General features: G+C 38.8%; 1 protein-coding gene across 4 annotated transcripts in view; it reads left to right on the top strand.

The window, feature by feature from the left end:
• The window catches only part of LOC122088070 (protein MON2 homolog), a 78,838-nt gene that overhangs the window by 43,957 nt on the left and 6,951 nt on the right, over window positions 1–27,930 (top strand). Inside the window, exons 19-31 of one of the 4 annotated variants that reach the window (XM_042657212.1) lie at window positions 447–528; window positions 700–765; window positions 842–901; window positions 2,550–2,636; window positions 2,722–2,908; window positions 9,365–9,408; window positions 9,489–9,620; window positions 9,732–9,863; window positions 9,972–10,024; window positions 10,185–10,233; window positions 13,982–14,040; window positions 14,761–14,900; window positions 15,018–15,199. In XM_042657212.1, the coding sequence (XP_042513146.1) occupies window positions 447–528; window positions 700–765; window positions 842–901; window positions 2,550–2,636; window positions 2,722–2,908; window positions 9,365–9,408; window positions 9,489–9,620; window positions 9,732–9,863; window positions 9,972–10,024; window positions 10,185–10,233; window positions 13,982–14,040; window positions 14,761–14,900; window positions 15,018–15,199 (1,273 nt within the window). Of the gene's footprint in view, window positions 1–443; window positions 529–699; window positions 766–841; window positions 902–2,549; window positions 2,637–2,721; window positions 2,909–9,364; window positions 9,409–9,488; window positions 9,621–9,731; window positions 9,864–9,971; window positions 10,025–10,184; window positions 10,234–13,981; window positions 14,041–14,760; window positions 14,901–15,014; window positions 15,200–27,930 lie in introns of all 4 variants that reach the window. The other 3 variants (XM_042657210.1, XM_042657211.1, XM_042657209.1) reach the window with 3 other exon arrangements.

Raw genomic sequence — 27,930 nt, 5'->3', positions numbered from 1 at the left:
GGGGGGGAGCAGATAATCAGTTAAACAACTTTACTTATCTCACAACATTGCATCCAGAAGTGACCTGTTTTTGGTAAGAGATAAACATTATCATAGCCATATTCAGGTGCATGGTGCATGTTAGTACTCCAGTACATTTCTTCCTGAGTCAGAATAAATGTATTATTTTGGGGCGGGGGTTAAATGGTTAAACTTCTCTCTTGGAATGATTAAGGGTATCAGATTATTCTTTGATGTTTTTGGTGAATTTTCCAACTAGATGAGCCCTAAAGGGAAATTTATTTTTCATATTGTCTGCTCTGACGTTTTCTTTATATGCAGTTCTATTTGTAATGACTTTTGAATATTCTTTTGCTTGGAAAATGTTGTGGTGGCTGCCTCATTTTCATGAGTTTATCCAACTGAGTAGTTTTGCATTATTGGCTTGTTTTTTGAGCTTTCAGCAGTGCTTTACCATCTCCTGGTTCAAAGCGTTCTGAATTAGTCGATCAAAGAGATAGCATTGTCCTCACCCCCAAGAATGTGCAGGTATTGAGCTACAATCTGTTCATGATAGATCCTATTCATATTTATTATTTGATTTTCAACTAATAAAGTAACTTTTAATTAAATGTGCTTTTTTACGTTCTGTTATGATATCTGAAAATGTGGTGTTCTGTTGCTGACGTGTGATCGGTTCCAATTGTTTATGTAATACAGGCCTTGAGAACTCTTTTCAATGTAGCTCATCGATTACATAATGTGTTGGGACCATCGTGGGTTTTGGTATGTTGATGTACTTCCTAAATCCATTATGCAAAAGCTCGTTTCTTATTCAATTTCTTATAGCAATCATTTGTAGGTACTGGAAACCCTTTCTGCCCTAGATCGAGCAATCCACTCTCCTCATGCAACTATTGAGGTAATTTGGGAAACGCCATCCTTCTTAATGCAGTTTTCAACAGTTTTTAAGAGAGTTGTCTTAAAATAGGAAACATCTTCTGGTGTCAGATAAATAAACATCTCAAGATTGAGGTAAGCTCTTAAAAGGGATAAAAGGAAGAAGGGATAAACATGAACTAGAAGAAGAGGCACAAATAAACCTGAAACATCAAGTTACCTCAAAACAGATATTTCAATCACAGGAGAATCCCTTCTAAACTGCCATCCTGTCTACCTGTCACCCAGAGTAATCAAAAGATGCCCCCACTACACTTGTAGTCTCATAGAAAAGAAAATCTAAAAGTTAGGATGTAAGCAGTACTTTTTTTTCTCTTTATTTGTCGCACTTAAAGTTGGGAGCCTTGACATCACCCTGGACATCCAACGTATTGTGGAATGGAATTGTTAGTGCTGCATAAAACCTGAGTTTATGTATTTATGTTTTTCTTGTCTATATAGTCTTGGGTTCAATCATGAATTTCAAGTTTCTTGGATTCTCCACTGTATATGTCTTGGGAGGAAATTTGTGTCCGCTTTATTCTCTCCATTTCAGGTGCCTTTCCCCTCTTTATTTGATCACCTCCTACTTGATTGTGAGGATTAACAGTCATCCATGACATTCTAAAATCATAATATTCTAGCTTGGCAATACATCTTTGTAAAATGACATTTGGCATCCAAACCATAGTCTAATAACTACCTGAATTTGTCTCATCCTCTCCAGACTCTGAAGCTAAATATGCAAAGGAGCCCATGACATCCCTAAACTGCTTAACCTACATGCTACTCGGTGCTTGGAAGTGGTGATACTCCTCTAACAATGACAAAACTTCCATCATCTTCACCCTCACTTCTATCTGTACCTTGTATTCTATCACTACAGTCAGTTCAGGGATGCTACCACATCCCCTAAAGTGGTGATTAAATTAATTTTGTACAAAGGTTGTGTCTAGTAAACTGAATTCCAACCTGAATTCCTTAGTAAGTCATTAAACGCCACATATGACGAGACAAACCGGACTAAATCAAAGTACAAAAAATACCCGTCATGGAAGGGATTAAGGAGCGTGTAAGCATGTTAATCCATCTCTAATCAATAGTATGCGATAGTCTTGGTTAAGACTATACACCTCATGCAGAAAGGATGCATGCTATGGAGGATTCTTCCCTTCCTTATCCGGAAAGAAAGTAATGGCAGAGTTTCTTATGACAAGTTCATCTTGCCTCTAGGGGTTGTTTAAGGGAAGTTTTGAGTTTCTCTTCCATAAGAGTTTGAAGGGGTTGGCTTTTCAAAGATTTTACGTTAAACTCTCTTTAACCAATTAACTTGGAATATATTTACTGTGGTGGCAGCAACTTTTTTGCACAAGTCTTCTTTGACCTGCATTAATGTCTTGGATTTGGTGGCAGAAACTTTTTTCATGGGTCTTCTTTGACCTGCATTAATGTCTTGGATGTGATGGTGTGCCTTTTTTTATTTGGAAGTTCCCTTTCTTGTCTTTTTTACTTTTTAAATACAATTTCTTACTATATTAAATTTCTTAAGAAGTAGATGAGTTAACTAAATGGTGGTTGGGTTTTGCTCCTCTAGAGCTGCTTTTATGACATCTTCCTTTATATGTATATAGGAGGTCTCTTCTACTGTGCCAAAGCTTACAAGAGAACCATCTGGTCAGTACAGTGACTTCAACATCCTCTCTTCCTTGAATTCTCAGGTGGGCAAAGAGACATTTGAACTTCTTTTGATGCAAAGTTTTTATCTCCATTTTCTAATAAATGACCTGTTTTCTGTTTGAGAAGCTTTTTGAGAGCTCAGCACTGATGCACATATCTGCTGTAAAGTCACTTCTTTCGGCACTATGTCAGTTATCAAATCAATACATGCCAGGAAATTCAAGTGGTTTCGGACAAACTTCAAGTCAGCAAGTTGGAACCATTAGTTTTTCTGTGGAAAGAATGATATCAATTCTTGTAAATAATCTCCACAGTATGTATTCAAATCTGAGCTTCTAGAACTTTTTTTTAAGTAATATCACACTGCATCCTCATCTACATGCTTTTAACCTGAAACTTGTCGCATTTTTATATATGGTTGAACCGAATCAATAATTTCTTGGCATTTCCATCGCATTTAGAACCCATTGTTTGAATTGCAGCATCAAATGGTTAATATTGTGTGCCAGAAAGAGAAAAATTGACTGATTGCAGGAAATGAATATAGTTTATTTCTTTAGCATTCCAGGATAATTTTCTGCAGTCTTCCATTAGATTTACTTCTTTGGATCTTCTAGTATACATCAAAAGTAACATCTCAGTTCTAATGTGTATCTTTTATTGCTCTGTTCCTCAGCATCAAGAAACTTGTTGGTGTATAAACTATCTTAATACTGATAAGTAGTTATGCCCGATTTGCCTTATTGATGCAAAAAGAAATTCTGAGCCTTTTGGAAGATTGTCATAACCTACTTATCTTTAAGTGAACTTTTGACTTTGTGAGGTATCTCTTCAAAGTCGGAAGAAAAAGAGAAGACTCTATTTGAAGAGTGTATTGGAGAACAAATCTCACCTTTCTTAAGCTTGTACACTGAAAGTTGTGAAAACTAGTTTTCCCTGTAAAAGTTAAATGGAAAAAATCATCTCAATTGGGGGCTTTTCAGGCTTGGTTAATTGTTTACATAGGCATGCTAAGTTCCTATCTCTTCATTCTATCAGTATATTGACTAGAGCAAGTATATTTATTGTGTGCAAGACCATAACGTCTGGTGTATCTACAAGTTGTTTGTCATTCATTATCAATGATTTTGGAAAGTTTAAAGGATGCTTAACTGCAAAACTATGATCTTTTATTTAGATCATCCACGCTAATTTAGACCGAGTCAATTTGCTCCATTGATGCTGGTTTGAAATGTTTATTGGAGGAAGGTTCAGTCTTCTCTTTGTTAATAGAATGATCGTTGAGCTGGTTGAATATGCCAGGACATAGCAGAGTGGCCAGTGAATCAGTGTTTTAAATATCAGGATCGGATTGGCTGATTTGGATCAAAATCAGCCGACGCCGATCGTGGTTCTGGTCAATCCAGCTCAGCCAGTCCCTGTACATATAATAGGGTTAGTGCATTTTTAGGCTGATTCTGACTGATTGCTCACTGATTCAGACTGATATGGATCCAAAATTAGTTGGGACCAATCCATATCTATGGTTTAAAGTATCTCCGATACCGATACGATACCCTCTGATACGTATCTTAAATTTAGCTTACCGATACGGTGGCCGATACTGATACTTTAATCTTTGATCTTTAACATATCTTAGCATATCTTCGATACAATACGATACCCTTTGATACGTATCTTATATTTAACCGACCGATACGGCGACCTATAACGATACCTTAATATCGTATCTCGATTCCAGGTTTCTTAACCCTGTGGTGAATGCTTATCTTGGGATATTTGCATGGTTTTAAGTTTTGGTCAAAACTTGAAGTTTCGACCGAGACCTTGTTTCATAGATTTTGATACTGCTTCTTTGGATTTGGCAATTCACTTGGTTTCTTCCCACTTCCGTGTATTCTTCTACTCATTCAACCTTCTACGACTTGGATTTGCTGATTGGAGCTTGAAGGGTATTTGTCTTTTTTTTTTTTTCAAATCTAATTTGTAGAAGAATTAGTACATAGACACTAATTTCGTTTCAATTTTCTTTATTTGTTAGACAGAATGGCTTGATTTACGACTTCACGAGTTGGATTAGTTTTTAGTTAAGGAGTCTATACTTTTGCAAAATTGGTGTCAAAAATGTTGATAAGCATAGGCGAAGGTGGTCGTAGATATGCTTGTGCCCAGAAGAATCCTAGGTTTTCATCGAAGCTTGGGAAGTTTCGATTTTGGTCGGGGTGGAAACATAGTTGAAACCCAAAACATGGAACCTTGGATCTAAGGTGCTAATATCTTTGAAGCCTTACATATTTTGGTCAATCTGAAGCCGCATTTAGGGTCCTAAGTTGGTTTCACATCAAATATGCTTGCATATTATAATATAGGTTGGTGGATCATTCTAAGCATTAGTCTTTCTTATGATGAGTTTGGAATGTTGAGCCACTAAACTTACTAGCCAATTGTTCCACCAAATTTTCAAGGGTTGCTGAACAGCAGCTAGGTTGTGTAGAAGCATCAATGATCAACTCACTAATGGAGGATGCGAGTTTTACATGGTTGAGTAGTAAAGATCCTCTGATCTTTATGGTAAGGTTGGACGGACTTGTTTCATTTGTTGATGGTAAAGAGAAGTACCTAAAATTGTGCACAAAAACGTTGTTGAGAAGAATATCTGATTATAGACTCATCATGTTAAAATCACCCTAGGTTGAACTACCTAGCCTGGCTCAAGAGCACATGGCTGGAAGCACCAGGGCTTGTATTGGTAGAGTGATGGAATTCGTTCCAAGTAGAAGGATGAGCCTGCCATGCTTTTGGTAGAAGTTGAGATGTAAATTAAAAGAGAGTCCTGCGATTTGTGCAAGGGAGTCCCAATTGTTGGATTGGGGCTGCCAACCTCTATTCATTATATAGAACTCCAATCAGCTATTACACCTATTACAATTAAGATATAAGTCCTACTAGGAATAGGAAGTCCAAAACATAATAGGAAACTAGCATAGGCATACTAACTTCTAATTAGACATCAGTCCTAGTTGAACTAGGACAATCCTAATCCTAGTTGGACTAGGACAACACTTGCGCAGGAGTCCTCCTCCCCTTTTCACGATGGACTTCTAACTAGATAAATTAAAACTTAAAGCAGAAGATGAAGTGAAAAAATTGCCAAAGGTTAGGACCATTTCCAGCCCACTCGTCTTAGAACCCTTTTTAAAAGTTGAATTGGTCCAATTGGAACACAGCTGTTTTTTGCAATTTGGATGATAGGTATGAAAACTCATGGAGATCTAGGTATTTGACAAGAAAGAATGTGTTAGCAGTTTAGCACTGGTGTGTATTGGTTCAAGAGTATACGCTTGGTAGCACCAGAGTTTTTGTATTGATAAAGTTGTGGAGATCTCTCCTAGCCTAATGGGCTAGACATGCAATGACTAGAAAAGATTATTAATAGAAGAATAGAAGAAGTTGAGCAAAGATGTTTTGGCAATGTGAATGATAGGAAAAGTAACTCATGAAGGAGATTTGGATACTTGTTACTTGAAAGCAAAGAATAAGTTTACTCCGGTATGTGTATGGGAGCTATATTTTGTTGTAACACATTTTCTTGTTCATCTTTTTTCTTCGCTCTACTATTTATCTGCTTTTGGGTTTGGGGAATCTTGTCTATCTCAACTGAGACATTGTTCTCTCTACGAAGGCTTATGGTCTTTGTTCACAAATTTAGTTATGTCTATGTATCAACAGAATTTATTGGAGGTGGGAGCATAGTTTTCAAGGCTTTGCTTAGTTGACCACCTTGGCATCCAGGCACCTTGACAACTAGTGTCGCCTTGGTCTCCTTGGCGGACGTTTTGGTTGACTTGGTCACTTTGTTGGTGTCGCCTTGCACCTAGGCCCCCTCTAATGCCTTGGTTCGCCTAGACGTGACTAGCATTGTGAAATTTATAAACTCAGTTGATCATTTATAAAAATTGTGTACCCAGTGCATGAGGTTCCCACCACTGGGGGGTCTGGGGAGGGTCATAATGTACGTAACCTTACCCCCGCTTCAGAGAGAAGCTATTTTCTTACTCGAAACTGTGACCACTTGGTCACCATGGAGCAACCTTATTGTTGCACCGTGGAGCAACCTTAGTTGACCATTTATGCTTGAGATATATTTGACGTCTCTAAAAGATAACACCTCAGTTTCCTCCGAAATGTGGATGGATTCTTAACTTTGTGGCATTTTGATGTTTAAATCGTAGTGTATTTTCTATTTTCTTACCACTGTGCGTTAGTATTGTACAGGTGACAAACCAAATCAATGGTTAGTTAAAATAAAAATAAAAGGGAAATTGGTTTATGTGGGGGAGTGTAGCCCCTATTGTATAGGTGACAAACCAAATCGATGGTTAGTCGCAAAGGAAAAAAAAAAGGGAAATTGGTTTCTTTGGGGGAGTGTGGCCCCTGCGCTCAAACACATGGGCCAAAATGACCGGCCTAGCCCCTATGAAATGGAAAATGATGCCTCTGTGGATGTCCTCTTGCGCTCCCATTGGCCCTTGCGCATGCGCAAGAACCAAGGTTTGAAATCTTGTCTGGTTTCGGTGGTTTCAGAACCACCAAAATATCGAGATCATGGCGAGTTGGATATTTTTTCTACTCGATTGACTGTTTTGGTGGTCAAACGGCCATATTATGACCTGAAACTTGGTGGGTAGCTTGTTTTAAGCTTAATAAACATGCTTAGAACTTAAATTTGCAAAAATATTAGAACATGGCAGTGTTTTAGAGTTGCACCCTTGTTTGGTAGCAACCGTCGAACTGTTCTGGAGATTTTACTTGCTTCATTGCTAGAACAAGATAGTATATGATAGTAAAACAATTAAATAATGCATCTAAGCCATGATCAAAACATACCTCAATATTAATTAACTAATATATAGAGTACTAGAGTAATATACTATGCAACTCCCTAACTCCCAAGTCCCAACTAAAGTCATCCACTGAGCGTCTTACTCTTAAATCTCAAAGTCCCAGATGGCAATATCCCAAGTTCCAAACATATTAGTTATACAACACTAATCATAATGGTTGTCTACTGGAAAGAACTATGATGGCCTGGCTGGATTCCACACCCAATACCATGGAGTCGACGTGCATTTTCCTCTTAAATTTTTTTTTCTCCAATAGAGTCATAGATCAGCCAATGGGGAGTAACATATGTATAAATTTGAGTTCCATCAAAGCTATATTAACCATAAAAAAAATACAATTTATGTTGATGGAAAACGCATTTTTTAAACTAGAAAAATAAAAAAATATATATATATTTATGAACAAAAAAAAAAAATTTGACTCCGTGAGGTCATAGATTGGCCTCTAGTGTCTAGCATATTAAAAATATAGTCCTATCCAACATGTATTTATGTTACTATTTAAAAAAATAAATTGGTTTTGGGGCTATTAGTGATCTTCAAGGCAATAGATGTGATGATGTGACTAATTAGTGGACAATGAAGTGATTTTGTGTTCAAATGCAAGGAGGAGCCGAAATTTCGCGGGGACAATCGAGTTGGAGTCGAAATTTCACCCAGACCCTCATGAGACGTTGTATTTATAAGCCTTGGTTGGTATCATTTCGGTATCTCGCCGAAACAGTAACGAAATTTCAACCGAGATGATGTCCTTTTTGTAATTCGTTGAATATATCGCCTGGGTAAAAAAAAAAAAAAATACAAAATTTCCGAGATCTCGCCGAGATCTTGAACCATGGCAGGAACCACACTCCCCCACAAGAAACACTTCCCCATAAAAAATGTTAGTAAAGCAAGTCAAAGGAAACAATGTGCAAGAAATTTAAGACAGAAAGAAAACATTAAAGTAGGAGCATGTTAAAGCATGCTATCAGACCATGTTGAGCAGCTTATATGCAAGAGATGCACAATATTGTGCAAACAGGTATCTAGCGGTCTTTGTGTGTTCTCTTGACACATGAGACTAAGGTAATTTTTCTATACATCATATAATAAGAAGTTTAAAAGAAAAAATATCTCAGGAAATTTAGCCATAAGAACATGATCCTTTCCTCCTGGTGCCTGTGGATGGCCACAGGTCCTACTAAAGACTAAATGACAGTGGGCTCATTTGGACTTTTGGGCTCTTCTGTATTTTGTTACTATGCCAGAGCTATAATTCTAGATCAACTTTCTAATTTAGATACTCTAAATAGTAAATACACATGTATGGTTATAAATATCATCCATTGGTTGGCTACATGAACTTGTTCTGTGGCCAAAAGATAAAAGACCCCCCCCCCTTTTCTTGGATACTCGGTCCTTTCTTTCATTAGCCTCCAAAATTGGCACTCATGCTACTCTTTTCTTTCATTTTCCTTTTGCAGTCTCCCATCAGAATCCCTACAAGATCTAGTCATCATAAATGTCTCAAAATGTTCTCAAAGGCTTTTGCACTAGTGTTTAAATTTAGCATACCATACTTTTCCTTCTATGTTAAATAGAAATATACCTAAAAGAGAAAATGGTCCCATGAATTGAATGCATTTATTGTTGCGGTGCTTCTTCCTTTTATTGGTCCTTGACGCCTTCCATTTCTTTGCTTTATAATGGGTTAAGTATTTGATTTGGGTTTGCAAATTTTCAATCAAGGCTCAACTAATATATTTGTATAAACTATGCATCTACATATTGGATCTCTGAAACTCCATGAAACCAGATACTGTTCCGGCTTGGGCTATGATTCAATCATTTTCTTTTGCTGAATTTATCTACTATATTACCAGGAGTGGAGCCCTTGTGGGATCAAGTTGTTGGTCATCTTCTTGAGGTGATAATGAATCAGATATTCTTTTGTTAAAATGTGATTGCAGCATTTATCTTTTTATACTTAATGATAATGTTTTTCAGCTGGCAGAAAATAATAATCAGCAATTGCGGAACATGGCACTTGATGCATTTGATCAATCAATCTGTGCAGTCTTAGGTTCTGACAAATTTCAGAGCTCTGCTCTTTCTAGATGTCATCATGCAGATGATCAAGTGAGAACTAATATTTTATGTTTGGGAGAACGTGTGTTCTGATGATATTGGGGGTTTAACATAAGGCTAAATGCCATCCACTGATTCTTCTCATTTTGTTCACTTCTTCAGGTGGAAAGCACAGATACACAATTAGGATCACTTGAGTGTGCTGTCATATCTCCATTAAGTGTCCTTTATTTCTCTAACCAAAATCTTGATGTCCGCATTGGTTCATTGAAGATTTTGCTGCATGTATTGGAGGTAGTTTGGTTTCCAAGTGACGTATCATATTTTAGTGGTTTTTGTTTACATAGTTTGAAAGGACATTATCTTAATTTTTCTTTTGTAATCTTGTGACATTGCTCTTAGAGATATGGGGAGAAGTTGTACTCTAGTTGGCCAAGTATTCTTGACATGTTGAGGTTTGTCTTTTATTGGTTTACCTTTTCTTGTGTGTGTATTTATTTTTTATTTTGCTTTTTTTTTTCTTTTTTTTTTTTTGGGTGGGGGCGGTCAGCAGCTCTTCTCCCTGCTTCTTTGATTGGTCTATATTAATTTTTTTTCCTATATCTATTTCCCAAGGTCGGTTGCTAATGCAGTGGAGAAAGAAATTATCTCACTGGGTTTCCAGGTTAGATTTTGATATAATATAATAAATTATAAGTTTATAGACTCTATTTGGATGTCCATTATTTGTGTGTATCTTCTTATTCCACATCCATTCTTTTGTAGCTTGAACTATTCTTTCTCCACAGTATCTGTCTACAAAGCTGTCATTCATTAATATCTGTTTCAGGCTAATGAAGGAAGAACCATTTTATTGTATTTTTACCCTCTTTTTCATGGTCAATTACCTGGTCAGCAATAGTGCAGTAATCTCAGGAGTCACTGGGAATCATGCATTGGTCTCGTGATTGGAATAATTGTATATACTAGTATAATTCCTTGTATGTGTGGAAATGTTTACACCAATTTATATAGCACATCGAGCAATATGCTTGGTGACTGTATTATTGTGTTACCTGAATTTTGTGGATGCTAGTGCATTTTTGAATTTGCTGGCATCTTACTAGTTTATGTAATTGATGTAGGAGCACTTCCTTGGACCAGGCTGAACCTCTTTGAGAGGCCCGATCAACAGCTGGGTCCAAGTTTGTTTGTGGTTCAGTAGGATATTAGGATTTTATTTTTGAATTTTCTTGTAATCGTTTTTATTGGAAGTTCTAGTTAGAGTTTGATGCATAGGATTTCAAGTTCCCTGGTTGCTTAGTTTCTTTGTTTCTATAATTGGTTCTATTTGTAGGAATATTTTTTTGTCCTTAAAATGCTTGTAACTTAGTGCATTGGACAGGTTTGATGATGAATTGAGTTTGAGATTTCTGACAGGATGTCAGTATGGTGCGAGGCCAGTGACCTTCCTCCTCTCCTCCTCCTTCTTTCCCATTACTGTTCTGGTGCACAAACACTCCTTCATGATTATGAACTGTTCTCTCTCACTCTTCTTCCTCATATTCTGGGCATAAGACCAAAACCCTAGCATCCCAGGCCCCAATGACCCCCTAATCCATGAGCACCAAACCTGCAACTACCGCCTGGTAGCCATTGCAGATTTTGAATTGATCTCCTCACCTTCAATCTGGGTTGTTGATGGTGTACAATTAGTAGGTTTCCTCCCTGTCGGCCTTCTGCTATAGTTTCAAGCCAATCATAGTCCCCTAGAGAGAGATCCATCACCCATAAGCTTTCTCCCTATCTCTGCTTTCTGTACATTATCATGGATGCAGGTTGAAAACCTCCTCACATTCATGGGTTGTTCTTTTGAGTCCTATTTGTTTTTTTCCCTTAAATACCCATATGTTTCTTGTCAAGAGGACGGACCTCAGCGCAACGGTAGGGTTGCTCCGTTGCAACCTAGTGGTCACAGGTTCGAGTCAAGAAACAGCCTCTTTGCGAAGCGGGGGTTAAGGCTGTGTATATTATGACCCTCCCTAGACCCCACGGTCATGGGAGCCTTGTGCAATGCATATGCTCTTTTTACGCATGTCCTTCATGTTAAGTCCAAGCCTTTCCATTACGTACAATTGCTTCCAAATCTATCCCGATACAAAAAAATAATACAGTTGTGTCCTAACCTACAACGCCTTCCAAAGTAGCCCTTTACAATTTCGGTTTATCACAAGATTGCCACTCCCCCTTTGCAACTTCATTATAAGTACAGAAGTGCTATTATTTCTTGTTTTGAGTTATCTAGTGCTTCGGTGGGCCCATAGCGAACCAAAATAGGGTTTTGTGACCTAGGTTCCGCATCAGTAATTTCTCATCTATTCAACTTATGTATATCTTTGTTTCTTTGTTACTGGTGTTATAAAATTGTATCCTTCAGTTTTAACAGTAAACATCAATCATAAAACACAATGATGCACTCCAGCCTATGCAACTCAAAATAGTTGAACTACAAAGCAAAGGTGGTGAATTGGAGAGGGAAGAAAAAGATTAGGGCTTAAGACTTTTTTTAGGGCTTAATAATTTTTTGGGAAACAAATTACGCACTTTTGGGTTTCCCTTTACAAAACTACCCACTTAAAGTTTAAGTTAACAAAAATACCCAAAATTAGGTTTGGGTGTACAAAACCACCCCAAAGTTTCAATTAACAAAAATACCCAAAATCAGGTTTGGGTTTACAAAATTACCCAAAATAGTGATTCTTCATCTTCCACATATAATCAGGTATTTTTGATAATTAAAACTTTGAGTGGGTAGTTTTGTAAATCCAAACTCAATTTTGGGTATTTTTGTTGACTGAAACATTTGGTGGGTAATTTTGTAAAAGGAAACCCAAAAGTGGGTAATCATGTAAATTTCCCTTCTTTTTTTTTTCTTTTTTTTACTAGGACAGCTCGGCTCTTCTGGTTCAGGTTCATTATGGAATTTGTCAGTGGCATCTGATTATTAGATAGATTATGAAGAATAAAGGAGGCTACTATTGCTAGGATAGGAGAGGAGTAGCTTAGAATTTGAGATGAGAAAGTTTGGCTTTATGTTTGGAAGGCTAAAGAATTGGCCATAGTGATTAACAGAGAGAAATGGCCTTGGGTTTGAAGAAAAGAAAATAAGTAAAGAGTATGGAGCAGACAATTATAGTGGCAATAATAAAGGAGAAAAAAAATAGTGATTATCTACATTGGAATCTGTAAAACATGAATGACTTTCTGGCTGAAACCCTATATTCTTCTAATTTTTTTTTTCTAATTTACCAGAATTGAATGAGATTTGCTTCTTAAGTATTTAATTTGGGTGAGTTAAGGTGTGCCCATCACTACTTCTAGCAAGAGGACAGCTCCTACACGAATACTATCTTGAAGGGTGTTCCGTTCCTGCCTCTCACCCGAGAGTCAGTCGCTCCACTTTGGAGCCTACTCGAATGGACAAAAGGACAGCTAACAGAGAGACAGTACTTCCCGCTTGGATTGATTTTCTTGCTTAGTAATGAAAGAGCAAATGAACTTTCGACAATAGACATACGTCACTTGAAAGTACTTCCGGTTTCTTCAACTACTATTTCCCGACAACCAGACTGGAGATATACTCTGATCCACTGGCTTAACTTAGCTTAGATAAAACTCCTTCTGTTTCGGTCTCATACACAGAAAGGATTAGGGCAGGGAAGACGTTCCACCAGAACCCTTTAAACATAGAGAACGATTAAAATCACCCTGACTCTGGTGGATTTAAACCTCCAGGGAGAAAGGTTTATTCTTTGGTAAACAAAAACCTTAGTGGTTTGTAAGGCTGCTCATTGATTATTCTCTTAGCTATCCTACGTGATAAATAATAATTTTTACCCACAAATTGAGAGAATAGTGTCATTCACTTTGTTGCTTGAGGATGCTACCAATTTATTGTAAATAGAAAAAAGGTGGGGAACTTTTTTTAATTGAAAGATCTTCCTGAAAGGCTCAAGGAATTTAGAAATATGATAGAAGTGAACTAAGTACAAAATACTCATCATGTTATTGAAGTCAATGGTCAACATACCAGGTGCCATTGTTCAAAGTTTGTAATGCACCACTTCTAAGTTCTTATGCCTTATGTTGAAGATATCTTTGGTCACTGTAGCATTGGAAATTGGTCCTCACAGTTTGGCTGTTGCAACCGCTGATCCCTTGTATAATGGGCATTGTTTGTTCCTCTTTTTCCTCATTTATTTAATAAATATGTACTTATGAAAATGAATATCTTACTTATTCCATTTCTAGCGGAATGTTTCAATTCCATGCTTCAAGGTTGAGTCTAATCTTTTAAGTTTTCTTTTGAGATTCAAATAATTTTAGATTCTGTTGTAATTTTTGAATTCTAGCCAGATAATTTGTGTTTGCAGGGTCTACGGGTTATCATGAATGATGAACTCTCAACCATCCCTGCACACTGCATTGATGTGTAAGATTCCATGCTTCCATTTTCGGTTCCAATTATGCTCTCACTTTCTCCGGGTGGGGTTTCTCTTAATCTTTGTATTCTTGGTTCTGTGTGGTTGATAGATCCCATTCCTCTTATCCATCCATTCCATGACCAATGGAAGTGGTCATTTTTTTGGAGTGGATTTGAATGGACTTGAGCAACATTCTTAGATGTCATTCTAAGAACTTTGAATTCTTTCTACAATATTTAAATAAATAGACCACATACATGAAACCACTGAATGGTGAGTTCTTCTAAATGAAAACAGCTTTGCTACTTCATCTAGTTCTGATCACAAAAATTGGCCCAAACTATTGGTTTGGGCTTGTTTCGAACTTCAACACGCTAGGCTTATGTTAGGTAAGATATGGGCAGGAGGTTGGTGGCTGACCTGTTCAATTGTAGCATAGTGCACTCGATGCATGCTATTAGCTAAGTTGGCACTTACAGAGTTACAGAAATGCACCTTTTGGCTTTTGATCCAATATGTCAGTTTATAATGTTAAAAGCATGGGTGCTTTGCTTAGGAAATATTGCATTTAAACATGGCTTAGCAGTGATTCAGATTGATGTTTGAGACTTCCTTTAATGCATCAATGCTCCAGTATAGTTAATCTTATGAGTGTGACGTCTACCAGATAATATTTGCTACAAAATTGTTCTGTTACCTTATTCTTTCATTTCAACCAATTGTTGCAGATGTATAGAAGTTACTGGAGCTTACAGTTCTCAGAAGACGGAGCTAAATATAAGTTTGACGGCAGTTGGCCTTCTCTGGACTACAACTGATTTTATTGCCAAGGGGCTTATTCATGGGCATGCTGAGGAAAGGGAAATAGGTTACTACTGCTATTGTAGAACTGTTATCATACACTCTTTTTTCCTCTTTCATCATACCCTTCTTTTGGCCCATAAAAATTTATAATCTTGTCATGTGATGCTTAATCTTGCAGTAGGAATCCCTACCACACAATCTATCCCAAAGCAGAGGAGACCGGAAGAGAGAGAAGAACAGAGCATCTACAGTAACAATGAAGCAGATGACCAAGTTCCCTTGGTTGATGTAATTGATCACAATAAGCTGCTTTTCTCAGTTTTCTCCCTGCTTCAGCAACTTGGTGCTGATGAGAGGCCAGAGGTTTGGACCACTTGAACTTTCTTGTATTTTTCGTTTTCCTAATCCTAAGTAGAGTGTTTTCATGGAACAGTATCAAGATTTCTCAGTACATTACCAGTCATATAAAGAACTGAAGATATCAAAATATTCATAATACTACTCTATATGTGGAGGAAGTTGTTGGCTAGATTGCTAATCGCTAAACTTGTGTCTAGTGTCATATTGTGCAAGAGTACAAGTTCAGTAAGTGTTACATTCAGCTTCCAAGGCCTTGCAAGGGTAAATTTAAGGATCTATCCAACAAGAATAAGAGGATGTACCCAGTGCACAAAGCTCCTGCCACTGAGGGTAATGTAGAACTGGAATCACAAGTGATCCTAATCCCAGGCAGGATCTAAAATTCTGGCTGAATAGAGAAGATGTCCTTTAATAGGCTTGGTTCTAGCTCTCAAACACTCTCACAAAAAACAAATAAAAGGAAAATAAGAAAATAAAGAGAATTTGATGGAGGGTTGAGAAGGGGGAAGAAGAATTAATGAATGAGCATCCACCCCTCAGGTTTAGGCATCTCACCTAGGGCATCTCACCCAACTGCATCCCACAGCACAATAGCATAAGCCATCTTTTTATTTTTCATTCAGAAATTAGTGTTCAATGCTGTAGCCCCTTATAAACTTATATAAAAGACTCAAAACTAACTCAAACACTAAAAAGGAAAGGCCTAGCCCAATCCCTAACTAACTAGGAAACCTAAACTGACTAGGAAATTGAAATAACAAAAGAAATAGACTCGAAACAGGACTCTAATTAAACTAATGAATTAAATTCCGTTTTCCTACTTTCTACCAATATTTTAGACCCATTAAAGTGACACATTACAAATAAAACCCTTGGGATCAAAGGCCCAACACATACATAACCTAACCTAAAGCTTATTTGCAATAAAATAAGCCCATTAAGTGACTTATCTACATCAAGTCACCCTCTCTTAGAAAAAATCCATCCTTGAATTTTGTAGAGTGTGAGAATGATTATAGCATGGTGCACGTCCCTCTTCAAGCCATAAAAAAATTCAGATAGCCTTTTGATAATAAGGATGTAGTCTAGAATGTGAGGAGCTCGATCTTCTAAATACTTCAATGGGATGACGAGTTCCACATGTGTAACCTCAACATCGTCGGATGTATCAATCGTCATCCACATGTGTAACCTCAACATCATCGGATGTATCAATCGTCATCCACGTGTAACCTCAACATCGTCGGATGTATCAATCGTCATCCACATGTGTAACCTCAACATCGTCGGATGTATCAATAGGGACATATGTACCTTCAACTTCTTCAAACTTCAATGCAACATAAATCTCTTTTGGTTCATCTACCTGGTGGTTCTCAATCGGTTCCATTGATGGTTCAAACACAACTTCATTCTTAAACCCCTTAGGATCTTCTTTTTTACTGTTCACAATCATCACAGTTGTAGTGTCAAGTTCCTCAGTCTCAACCTCATTGTCCAATGTGGCAACCTTGTTGCTTTTGAATTCTTCCACATGAGTCTCATTGATGGGAACATCAATACTAGCTCTTCCTTGACAATAGGAATTGCTGGAATTTCTTCAACACTAACCTCAACTTTTGACTCTGGTTCATTGGTTAGTGGTGTCTTCTTTTGTTGCTCCTTTGCAATTTGTTGTGACATAAAGGCCACGTGGTCAAACAATTCCTTCATGCTCTCGTCACCTATTGGTAGCTTTTGGGGTGTAATTGGAGGGAACTCTGGTGGAACGAAGTACATATTTCGTTCACGTTTAGATCGGTATATGCCTACCAACTCATATTGCATCTCGTCCCAAGTTCTAGGCTTACACCCTTGAGCTCGAAGTTGCCTTTTATGGATTCTCCATTGTATTCGAACACAATCACTCATTTGGGAACACATGTATTGAAGCCGTTGCGTCTCTGTTAAGTTGTTGTCAAAGTACACATCTAATTCATACATCCATTCAAGGAAGATGTGTGAATAAAGTTTTTCACGAAATTCACGTGGCTCCATCCTTGGTTTGGCTAGGCTCTGATACCAAATAATGTAGAACTAGAATCACAAGTGATCTTAATCCCAGAAAGGATCTAAAATTCTGGCTGAATAGAGAAGATGTCCTCCAATAGGCTTGGTTCTAGCTCTCAAACACTCTCTCACAACAAACAAATAAAAGGAAAAAAAAAATGAATAGAATTTGATGGAGGGTTCAGAAGGGGGAAGAAGAACTAGTGAATGGGCATCTCACCCCTCAGGTTTGGGCATCTTACCCCTCAGGTTTAGGCATCTCACCTAAGACATCTCACCTCCGACTCAGCACAGTTAAGTACTATCTTTTGTGGTCATAGTGCATCTGTTGCTTCCCAGGCCTGGATAATTGAGTCTGGGGCTACTGATCTCATGACCGTATTACCCGCATTTTTTTTCTACATATTGTCCATCCTCAGATAATTCCAAGGTTCGGGTAGCTGATGGTTCCCTTACCCCTATTGCTGAAACGGGTTCCATTAAGTTTTCACCCATTATGTTTCTATCCTCTATTCTTCATGTTCCTCAGTTTTCTACTAATTTTTTGTCAATTGGTAATATTACTAAAGATTTGAACTATAAGGTCACATTCTTTCCTACTCATTGTGTGTTTTAAGACTTGGTGATGGGGGATAATGATTGGAAATGATAGAATAAGTGGTGGTCTCTATTACCTGGACACTAAACCTTCAAGGGCACTTCATACCACTTCAGATTTGGCACTCTCGGAGCTCCTGAGTTGGCATCGTCATCTGGGTCACCCCCCATGGGGAACTTTATTTAGATTATTTCCTGCTTTATTTAAACATTGTATTCAGGACTAGCTTACTTGTGATGCATGTGTTTTTTGAAACAAACTCGGAATGTTTATCCTAATTCTGATAATAGCAGTACTGTTTCATTCGCTTTAATTCACTCTGATGTTTGGGGCCCTGTCCATCGTGTCTCTGTATCTAGATATAGATGGTTTATCACTTCTATTGATTGCAATACTTAAGCTACTTGGATTTATTTATTGCATCATAAGAATGAGGTTTTTAAGTGCTTCCGTGAATTTCATTGCATGGTTAAGACTCAATTTGATGCTAAGGTCAAGATTTTACGTATTGATAATGGCAAAGAATATATGGATGGTTCCATTTCAATCTTATTTGGTTGATCGTGGGATTATTCATCAGATGAGTTGTGTTGTTATCCCAGAGCAGAATGGGGTTGCCGAGCGTAAGATTAGACACTTATTTGAGGTTGCTCGAGGCGTCGCCAAGGCGTTCAGGCGGTTTTCCTGGGGCCTAGGCGACAGTCGCTTTGTTGCACTACATGTCGCCTTGCGTTTTTACCCTTATTTATGCCAAATATCATTTAAGTAAATGTTTTTACTTAAGATATTATTCATAAATAAGCAAATACACCCTATTTGAATCCAATAAAAATAGTTTAAAAATCAAATTCTAAAAGGATAAAAAAGTCATCCCCCCAGTCCAAGAACAAAAATTGGATTTTGGTTATAGGGGCGATTTCAACTTTTAAATGCTGGGGTTTTTCTCAATTATGAAAATTTTATAAATTCTATCATGTTAAAACATTACTACAACTAAAAGTTCAGTAAAGTAATCTTTTGTTTTGATATCCATAAAATTATTTTTATTCCGTCGATTTTAACAACATTCGTGCACTTAAAATTAAGTTTGATAGGAGCATAACTTTTTCATTAGTCATTACAACTCAGATTTAATTAATCTTAGACTTGTTAGAAAGTTGATTTTATGCTATAACTAATACAAAAAGTCTCATGTAAAAATAAAATCATCTGACCAATCAAACTTACTATAGAACAAGAGCATTTATCTAAATGTTGATTTTTTATAACTTAATGCTAATTTTTTATGATTTAATATGGCTAATTGTTGATTTTTAATGACTTAATGTTGCTTAAATCTTTATTTTTTATGATACAAGGTATATATAGCTTACTAGATAATGTTAGAAAATAGAGAAAATAAAAAATAACACTTGGTTGCCTTGTTCCCCTTAAGGTTGGTGCCTTCTCACCTAAGCGTTTAGACAACCCTCCACCGCCTTGGTTTGCCTTGGCACCGTGACGACTATGGATGCAGGTCTATGCCCTTTATTGGAGTGAGGTTGTCCTTACTGCTTCTTATCTCATTAATAGAATATCTTCACGAATGTTGGGGTTCAGGTGCCCTATTGAGATGTTATCTAGGTCACGTACCTTTGCTGTTCCACTTATGGTATTTCGCTATGTTTGCTTTGTTCAAAATCACCAAATTCCTAGAAAACTTAACCTTAGGGGTCTCCGGTGTATTTTTCGTTGGCTACTCCCAACTCAGAAGGGATACATGTGTTATCATCCTCCTTCACGGCGCCTCTTTGTTTTTTATGGATTGAATCTTTCATAAGACAAAGGCCTACTACTCACCTCTTCAGGGGGAGTCTTCTAATAGCGAAGAGGTTCTACAGGTTCCTTCACTTGATGATCCTTTACGTCTCCCTATGGATGATGGGGATGAAACTCAGAGGGATACAGGAGAGAAGACTAATGGTCAAGAGGTTCCCATTTAGGGGGAGCCACATAGTCAGGATCCAGAGGTTTCCACTCTGGGGAAGCCACATGTTCAGCAAAAAACACAAGATGGTCTAGTGATACAAGTGCTCTCTCATAAGAAAGGAGAACTGACACCACTACTCATACTACCACTGCTACTTAACTGCCTTGATCCTAAGTCTACTCTCCCAGGTTTCTCTTTTCACCTCACTTTTGATTAGTCTCTTGATGTTCCTATTGCTCATAGAAAAGGTAATAGGATAGTACTCAGTACCCCATTTCCAATTATGTGTCCTATAATGCCTCATCTCCATCATTTCGTGCTTTTGTGTCTTCCTTATCTTTTGTTTCCATTCCTCAGACCTAGCAGGAGGCAAATGCAGAACCTAAATGGAAGGAGGCAATCAATGAGGAGATGAGAGCACTCCACAAAATAGCACATGGGACTTGATTCCTCTTCCACTACAAAAATGACCAATTGGCTGCAAATGGGTGTTCACAGTTAAACGCAACATTGATGGGACTGTGGATAATATAAAGTAAGGATGGTTGACGAGGGATTTACTTAGACATATGGGATCGATTACCAAGAGACCCTTGTACCTGTATCTAAGATGAACATAGTTAGAGTCCTGATCTCCTGTGCAGTGAACTAAGGTTGGGAGCGACAACAATTGGATGTCAAGAATGCATTTCTTCATGGAGAGCTGACAGAGGAAGTGTATATGGACATTCCTCCAGGCTACTCTAGTGCAGAAACCCAAAGCAATGTGTGTAGACTGAAGAGGGCTTTGTATGGATTGAAGCAATCACCTAGGGCATGGTTTGGTCGGTTCCACAAGGCCATGATAGCAGTTGGTTTCACTCAAGTAATGCCGATTTCACTCTGTTCATTAAAAAGGTGGGTGATCAGATTACAATGCTGATAGTATATGTGGATGATATTGTGGTTACTGGCAATAATGCAGCTGAAATCTCGAAGCTCATGATCTATCTTAGTAAGGTGTTTGAGATCAAGGACCTAAGAAGGTTGAAATACTTTCTTGGAATTGAGGTGTTACACTCTACCAAGGGTATTGTTCTCTCCCAGAGGAAATCTACTTTGGACCTCTCTGAGACTGGTATGTTAGGATGTAAGCCCTCAGATACTCCTATTGAGGCTAACTCTCATCTCAGAAGCAAGGAAAATGAACATGTTGATAAAGGTCGGTATCAAAGGCTGGTTGGAAGACTCATCTACCTCTCTCACACTAGACCAGGCATAACTCATCCAATCAATTTAGTGAGTCAGTACATATAGGGTCCCCATTCCTCACATATGGAAGATGTGTACCGTATTCTTCAGTAATTGAAGATTTGCCCCAGGAAATGGTATCTTATTCTCTCCTTCAGGTCACATGAGGGTCGAGGTGTATACTGATGTTAATTGGGCAGGTTATCCAGACGATTGTCGTTCCACTACTAGCTATTATAAATGTGTTGGTGGCAACCTGGTTATGTGGCGCAGTAAAAAGCATTCAGTTGTGGCTTGATCAAGTGTAGAAGCTGAGTTCCAAGCGATGGCCCATGGTATATGTGAGTTACTTTGGTTATAAGATCTCCTCCATGATCTAGGTATGTCGATTCAAGTGCCAATGTTGTATACTGTGACAAGAAGTCAGCCATCAGCTTGCACACATTCTAGTTCAACATGACCATACCAAACACGTGGAGATTCATAGACACTTCAAGGAGAAGTTGGAGCAAAGCCCTATATGCATTCCTTTTGTGAGAAGTGAAGATCAGTTAGTAGATATTCTCACGAAGGGACTATTTTGTGCAAGTTGGGTATATGTGATATCCATGCACCAACTTGAGGGGTAGTATTCATTAATGATTTATTTTGTAATAATGGGTTCTAGGGTATTATTCAAACAGACCTTTAAGCCCACTTTAGGGTTATAGTTTATTATAAATAAAGAGGTTTGTTCTCATTATTGGCACAAGTCACAAGTTTCCCAATTCTTCAACAAATTATGGTCCAAGAAAAATAAATGGACTATTCAACTCACAACAGACTACCTATTAAGTACATTAAATACTAGCAATTCTAGGGCAGATTCCAATTACCCAGGAAATTATCAATGGCTTTAGAAATGCCCATGAGTACATTGTAGAAGTGACAAACAAATGTATGACCATGGGCCATTTGCCTGTCCACCCTGCTTGATGTCTTTGTTGGTGTTGCAATAATGAGTTTTAGAAAAGTGTCAGTTACAACGGACCCTAAGGGGTTTAATGGTCTTTGTAATTCTCTAGAACATTCTCTCCATTGTTATAAATAAAGAGGGCTAGTGTCATATTAGACATAAGTCATTACCCCATTCAACATGGTATCAAAGGCATAGAATCCGAAACCCTAAGGGCTCTCCCTCTTCTCCATCTCTTTGCCTGTTTCGCATTTCTCTCTCTCTCTCCTAGTGCCTCCTTCATCTGCACCTCCCTTTCTCTCTTCATCTGCTTCTCTCTCGTGGTGGGAGCTTCTTAAACCACCAATAGTGTTTCTAGCCTCCATCCATCCTTTCCCTGGGCTCTCAAACTCTCTTCTAAAATGATCTGAGAGACCCAGAAGCTTTTTTTATCACTTTTTCAGGGTTTTCTCCCTGAGAACGTTTTTTCATTGCCAGGATGCTTTTTCCCCTCTTGATGCTCCGATCATCTTGATGTTTGTTGCGATTGGTGCCTCTTATCCTTATAGTGGTATATACCGACCACATTTTCGTTTGAGGTCTCTATTCTAGAGTTATCCCCAAAATCGTTTTCTTAAGGTTTTACCCTTTATCCATTTTTTGGTTTTCTAGCTTTTTCTGACTATTTTGGTGCTTTCTCTATCTCCGGCTAGTGTCTCTTCTATTTGCACAGCCCCCTTGAGTAGCAACCATGTCTACCAACTCATCTGCTTCTACTAACAGAGGCACCATGGCTCTTCCTACCTTTCCTCCTTGTGCTATCAAGCTTGATGGCACAAACTACCTTATGTGGTCACGCTCGGTATATATCTCCATCAAGTCCCGTGGCTATTATAGGTACCTTACTGGAACCATGAAGCGTCCGACCAATATTGAGATTGAAAAGTGGGAGTGTGCCAACTCTCTGGTTATGGCCTTCCTTGTCAACTTCATGTTGCCATAGCTTTCGCGTGGTTATCTCTTCCCTGACTCCACTGCGAAGATTTGGAAAGATGTCCAAGATATCTATTCCCAGGCAGGGAATGATGCTCAGGTCTTTGAGCTTCGTCAGAAGGTTCGTGATCTGAGGCAGAGAGGGATCACTCTGTCACAATACTATTATGAGTTGTGGTCACTATAGACTGAGTTGGATTTCTATGAGGAGTTTACTCTTTCCACCCCTAAAGATGTCACTAAGTTTCAAAAGCGAGAGGACAAAATCAGGGTCTATGACTTTCTGGCAGGTCTGAATGTGGAGTTTGATCAGTTGGGGTCCCAGGTTTTGAGTCATGACCCCTTTCCTACCTTGGATCAAGCCTTTGCTGTGATCCAACTTGAGGATAGTCGACGTACCACTATGCTTCCACAGTAAGCTGCCACTCCTACTGAGAGATCTGCACTTGTTTCTGACACTCAGTCCCTTAGTGCAACCCCACAGTCTAGTGGCTCTTCTACCGGGACTCTAACGAAGTGAGATTACTATGGGAAGGAGCGTCACACCAAGGAGCACTACTGGAAGCTTCATGGCCGTCCTGCTGATACATCTAGAAAAGGGCGAGGGAAGGGTCGTGTCGGTACTTCTGGGCAGGCCAACCATACTGAGAGCCCTGACTCTAACTCTGCTCTTAGCTCCTTAGTAGCCTCACTATCATTTGACGAGCTTACTGCCCTCCGACTCCTCTTGACACGTCTAGACTCTCTTGCACCTGCCACTACGAGCTCTGCTCATTCCACCCCTTCTGGGTCAGGTATCTCCTTTTGTGGTCATACTATGTCTGCCCTTTCTACCCCTTGGATTATAAACTCTGGGGCTTCTAATCAAATAACAGACCACTTGTCTCTTTTATCACATTGCACTATTTGTCCTGGTAATAGTAAGGTCAAATTGGCTAATGGGACTTATTCCACTATTCTGGGGAAGGGCTCTGTTAGTTGTACCCCCTCTTTATCCCTTTCTATTGTATTGCATGTTCCCTCTTTTCCCACTAACCTTTTGTCCATTAGTAGTCTTACTTCAGTCTTAATTGCGAAGTCACTTTTTTCCCATCTCATTGTGTTTTTTAGGATCTAATGATTGGGGCAACGATTGGCTCTGGTAGGGTACATAGTGGTCTGTATCTGCTTGATGATGACTCAGCATTGGTCTCTGGTTAGGCTCTTCAGACATCTACGTCACCTCCCATCTCTGAGTTATTGCAGTGACATCGTTGGTTGGGACATCCCCCTTTGGGAACTTTAGATAGAGTTTTTCTTTTAAAAATTGTAATTCGAGTCAGTTTTTTTGTGAGGTATGTGTTTTGGCCAAACAAACTCGAATCACTTATTCTGTTTCTGGAAATAAAAGTGCCACTCCTTTTTCATTGATACATTCTGATATTTGGGGTCCATCCCACTATGTGTCTATCGGTGGTTATCGGTGGTTTGTCTCTTTTATTGATTGTCATTCTTGGACTACTTGGGTTTATATGATGCGAATCAAGGGCGAGACCTTATGTTGCTTTCAGCAGTTTCACCGCATGGTTCAGATTCAGTTCGGTACTACCATTAAGATCCTTCGAAGCGACAATGGTCAGGAATACTTTGAAGGGTCCTTTCAAGCTTACCTTTCCGATCATGAGATAATTCATCAGACTAGTTGTGTGGATACTCCGGCTCAGAATGCGGTTGCTGAGCGGAAGAATTGCCACCTTTGTGAGGTAGCATGCTCTTTTATGTTTGAGATGCATATTCCTCCCTAGTACTGGAGCGACGTAATTCTCACTACTGCATTTCTTATCAACCAAATGCCTTCTCGGGTCCATGCCTTTCATTTCCCTCTGGATCCTCTCCAAGGTTCCCCTGCTTTTCTTGTTCCTCCTAAGGTATTCGATAGTGTTTGCTATGCTCACGATCATCATCCTCATGGAAAGTTTGATCCTCGTGGTCTCCGATGCATTTTTCTAGAGTATGCTCCTACTCAGAAAGGCTATCGATGTTTTCATCCTTCTACTCGGCGTTGGTTTGTGACTATGGATATTATCTTTCACGAATCTGCGTTATACTACACTTATAGTTTAAAGTATCTCCAATACCGATACGATACCCTCCGATATGATACACATCGATACGATACATGGAATTTTTAAAATTCTTTTGTATTGATATATATCCTACGATACATACCGATATACACTAATATACTATTGATACGTATTGATACTCTGTGAAAAATATAAAATTGAGGTGAAATATACGTTTCGGTATGTATCGGTATGTAACGGTGAGTATTTGTATATATCGATCTGTACGTATCGATGAGTATCGGTATGTATCGGTGAATATCTATTCTCACCGATACGATACTCACCAATACGTACCGATACAATGCACTACGATCATATAATGGCCAAGATGGGTATTTTTTCAGAAAACATGATTTTTTAAGGGATTTTTGTTCCAAAGTTACTGCCAGCCATATTTCTCTCTAACTAAAGTGGAAATCAATGTTGGGAACAAGGATTTATGGGACAACTACAAACTTTGAATTCCTAGTGCGATACCCTCAATTTTGTGTTTATGCATAATACATGTTATCAATAGTTTTTTTTTAACAAATTTTTTATGCAAAAGTGTTTAAAAAGATGTTTCACATCCATTTATGTGCGTATCTTTAGCTTATCTTAGTGTATCTCCGATACGATACAATACACTCCGATACGTATCTTAATTTTGGTCGATCGATATGGCGACCGATACCTATACTTTAATCCTTGACTACATTGCGACACCTCTTCAGGGGGTCTCCTTCCATTGTGGAAGATGTGCCGCCATCTCTGCCGTCTCTTGAAATTGCTATCCCTGCTAGTATCCCGTTTCAGAGGGAGAGTGGCACTCCTATTTTGCCTCGGCCAGAGATACGTGTGTATAGTGGCAGACAACAGACTCAGACCACTACACATCCAGCATCTACCCTACCATGCCAGTCGTCTCCTCTCGATCCTGATCTTGTCCCCTTGGACCCTGGTAATTCTCCTTCTCCTTCTGTTGATCAGTCTCTTGAGTTGCCTATTGGTATTCATAAAGGCTTAGTTCTTGTACTCTACATCTTGTTGCTAAAATTGTTTCTTATGACTCACTCTCTCCTTCCTACTATAGTTTTGTCTTCTTTTTCCTCTGTGTCCATTCCTCATACCTAGCAGGAAGCGAGTACAAACTCACAATGCCAGGCAACTATGGCTGAAGAGATGCAAGCTTTGAAGAAGAATGACACATGGGATCTGGTGTGTCTTCCTTCACAAAAGAAGACAGTTGGGTGTAAGTGGGTCTTCACAGTAAAATAGAAGGCTGATGGCACAGTGGATCGGTATAAGGGTAGACTTGTTGCCAAAGGCTTCACACAGACTTATGGGATTGACTACCAGGAGACTTGCTCCAGTTGCTAAAATGAACACAATTCGTGTTATCTTGGCTTGTGCCGCCAACTTAGATTGGGATCTCTAGCATTTAGATGTGAAGAATGCCTTCCTTCATGGGGAACTTGAGGAGGAAGTGTATGTAGATATTCCTCCTAGGTTCACTTGCTCCAAAACCCAATGGAAGGTATGCAAGTTGAAGCGTGTTTTGTATGAACTGAAGCAATCCCCTCGTGCTTGGTTCGGACGTTTCCATAAGGCTATGGTCGCTACAGGTTACTCTCAAAGCAATGCCGACCACATTCTGTTCATTAAGAGATTTTGTGGGAAGATTGCTAACCTAATAGTCTATGTAGATGATATTGTTGTTATTGGTGATGATCTGGCAGAAATCTCTTACCTCAAGCGATACTTGAGTGAGGAATTCGAGATCAAAGATCTAAGACAACTTCGTTGCTTCCTCGGCATTGAAGTTGCCAGGTCTTCTCGTGGGATTTACTTGTCTCAGCGGAAGTATGTGCTTGATCTTTTCTCTGAGACAAGCATGTTGGGGTGTAAGCCGACAAACACTCCTATTAAAGCTAATGGTCACCTAAGAAGCAAGGAAGGTGATCCGGTGGATAAGGGGAGATATCAGAGATTAGTGGGGTTGTTGATCTATCTCTCTCATACACGCCCTAACATAGCATTTTCCGCCAGCCTGGTTAGTTAGTATATGCATGATCCCTACTCGATTCACAAGGAAGTTGTGCTACGTATTCTCCGGTACTTGAAATCTACTCCAGGATGTGGCATCCTTTTTTCTCCTCATTATCACCTTAGGTTGGGGGCCTTCACAGATGCGAATTGGGCAGGTTCCTTTGATGACCGTAGGTACACTTCTGGTTATTGCACCTTTGTTGGTGGTAACCTTATTACATGGCGAAGCAAGAAGCAAGTTGTGGTTGCCTGTTCAAGTGCTGAAGCAAAGTTCCGTGCTATGGCACATGTCATTTGTGAGCTCCTATGGCTTCATGGTCTTCTCACTGATTTGGCTAATCCTGCTACCATTACCATGAACCTCTTTTGTGACAGCAAATCTGCCATTAGCATTACTCACAACCTTGTCCAGCATGATCGAACCAAACATGTGGAGATCGATCGACACTTCATCAAAGAGAAGCTGGATGTGGGCCTTATCACTGTGCATTTTTTTCACTGTAATGAACAACTGGCTGATGTATTTACTAAAGGTCTTAGTAGTAAGATGTTTCATCCTATTATCTGTCAGTTGGGCATATGTGATATCTATGCACCAACTTGAGGGGGAGTGTTGTATAATGGGTTTTATGGGTTTTAGGAAAAGTGTTAGTTACCAAACAGAACCTAAGGGGTTTAATAGGCTTTGTAATTCTCTAAAACCTTCTCTCTATTGTTGTAAATAAAGAGGGCTAGTGTCATATTAGACATAAGTCATTACCCCATTCAACAGTTGAAATGGTCTAAAAGATACTAATCACCTTTTCTTCGAATTTCCCTTCTCAT

The sequence above is a fragment of the Macadamia integrifolia genome, chromosome 9, assembly GCF_013358625.1.
Source record: "Macadamia integrifolia cultivar HAES 741 chromosome 9, SCU_Mint_v3, whole genome shotgun sequence".
Classification (NCBI taxonomy): Eukaryota; Viridiplantae; Streptophyta; class Magnoliopsida; order Proteales; family Proteaceae; genus Macadamia; species Macadamia integrifolia.
The sequence above is the reverse complement of the archived record's forward strand: the minus strand, read 5'-3'. Positions and strand labels throughout refer to the sequence as shown.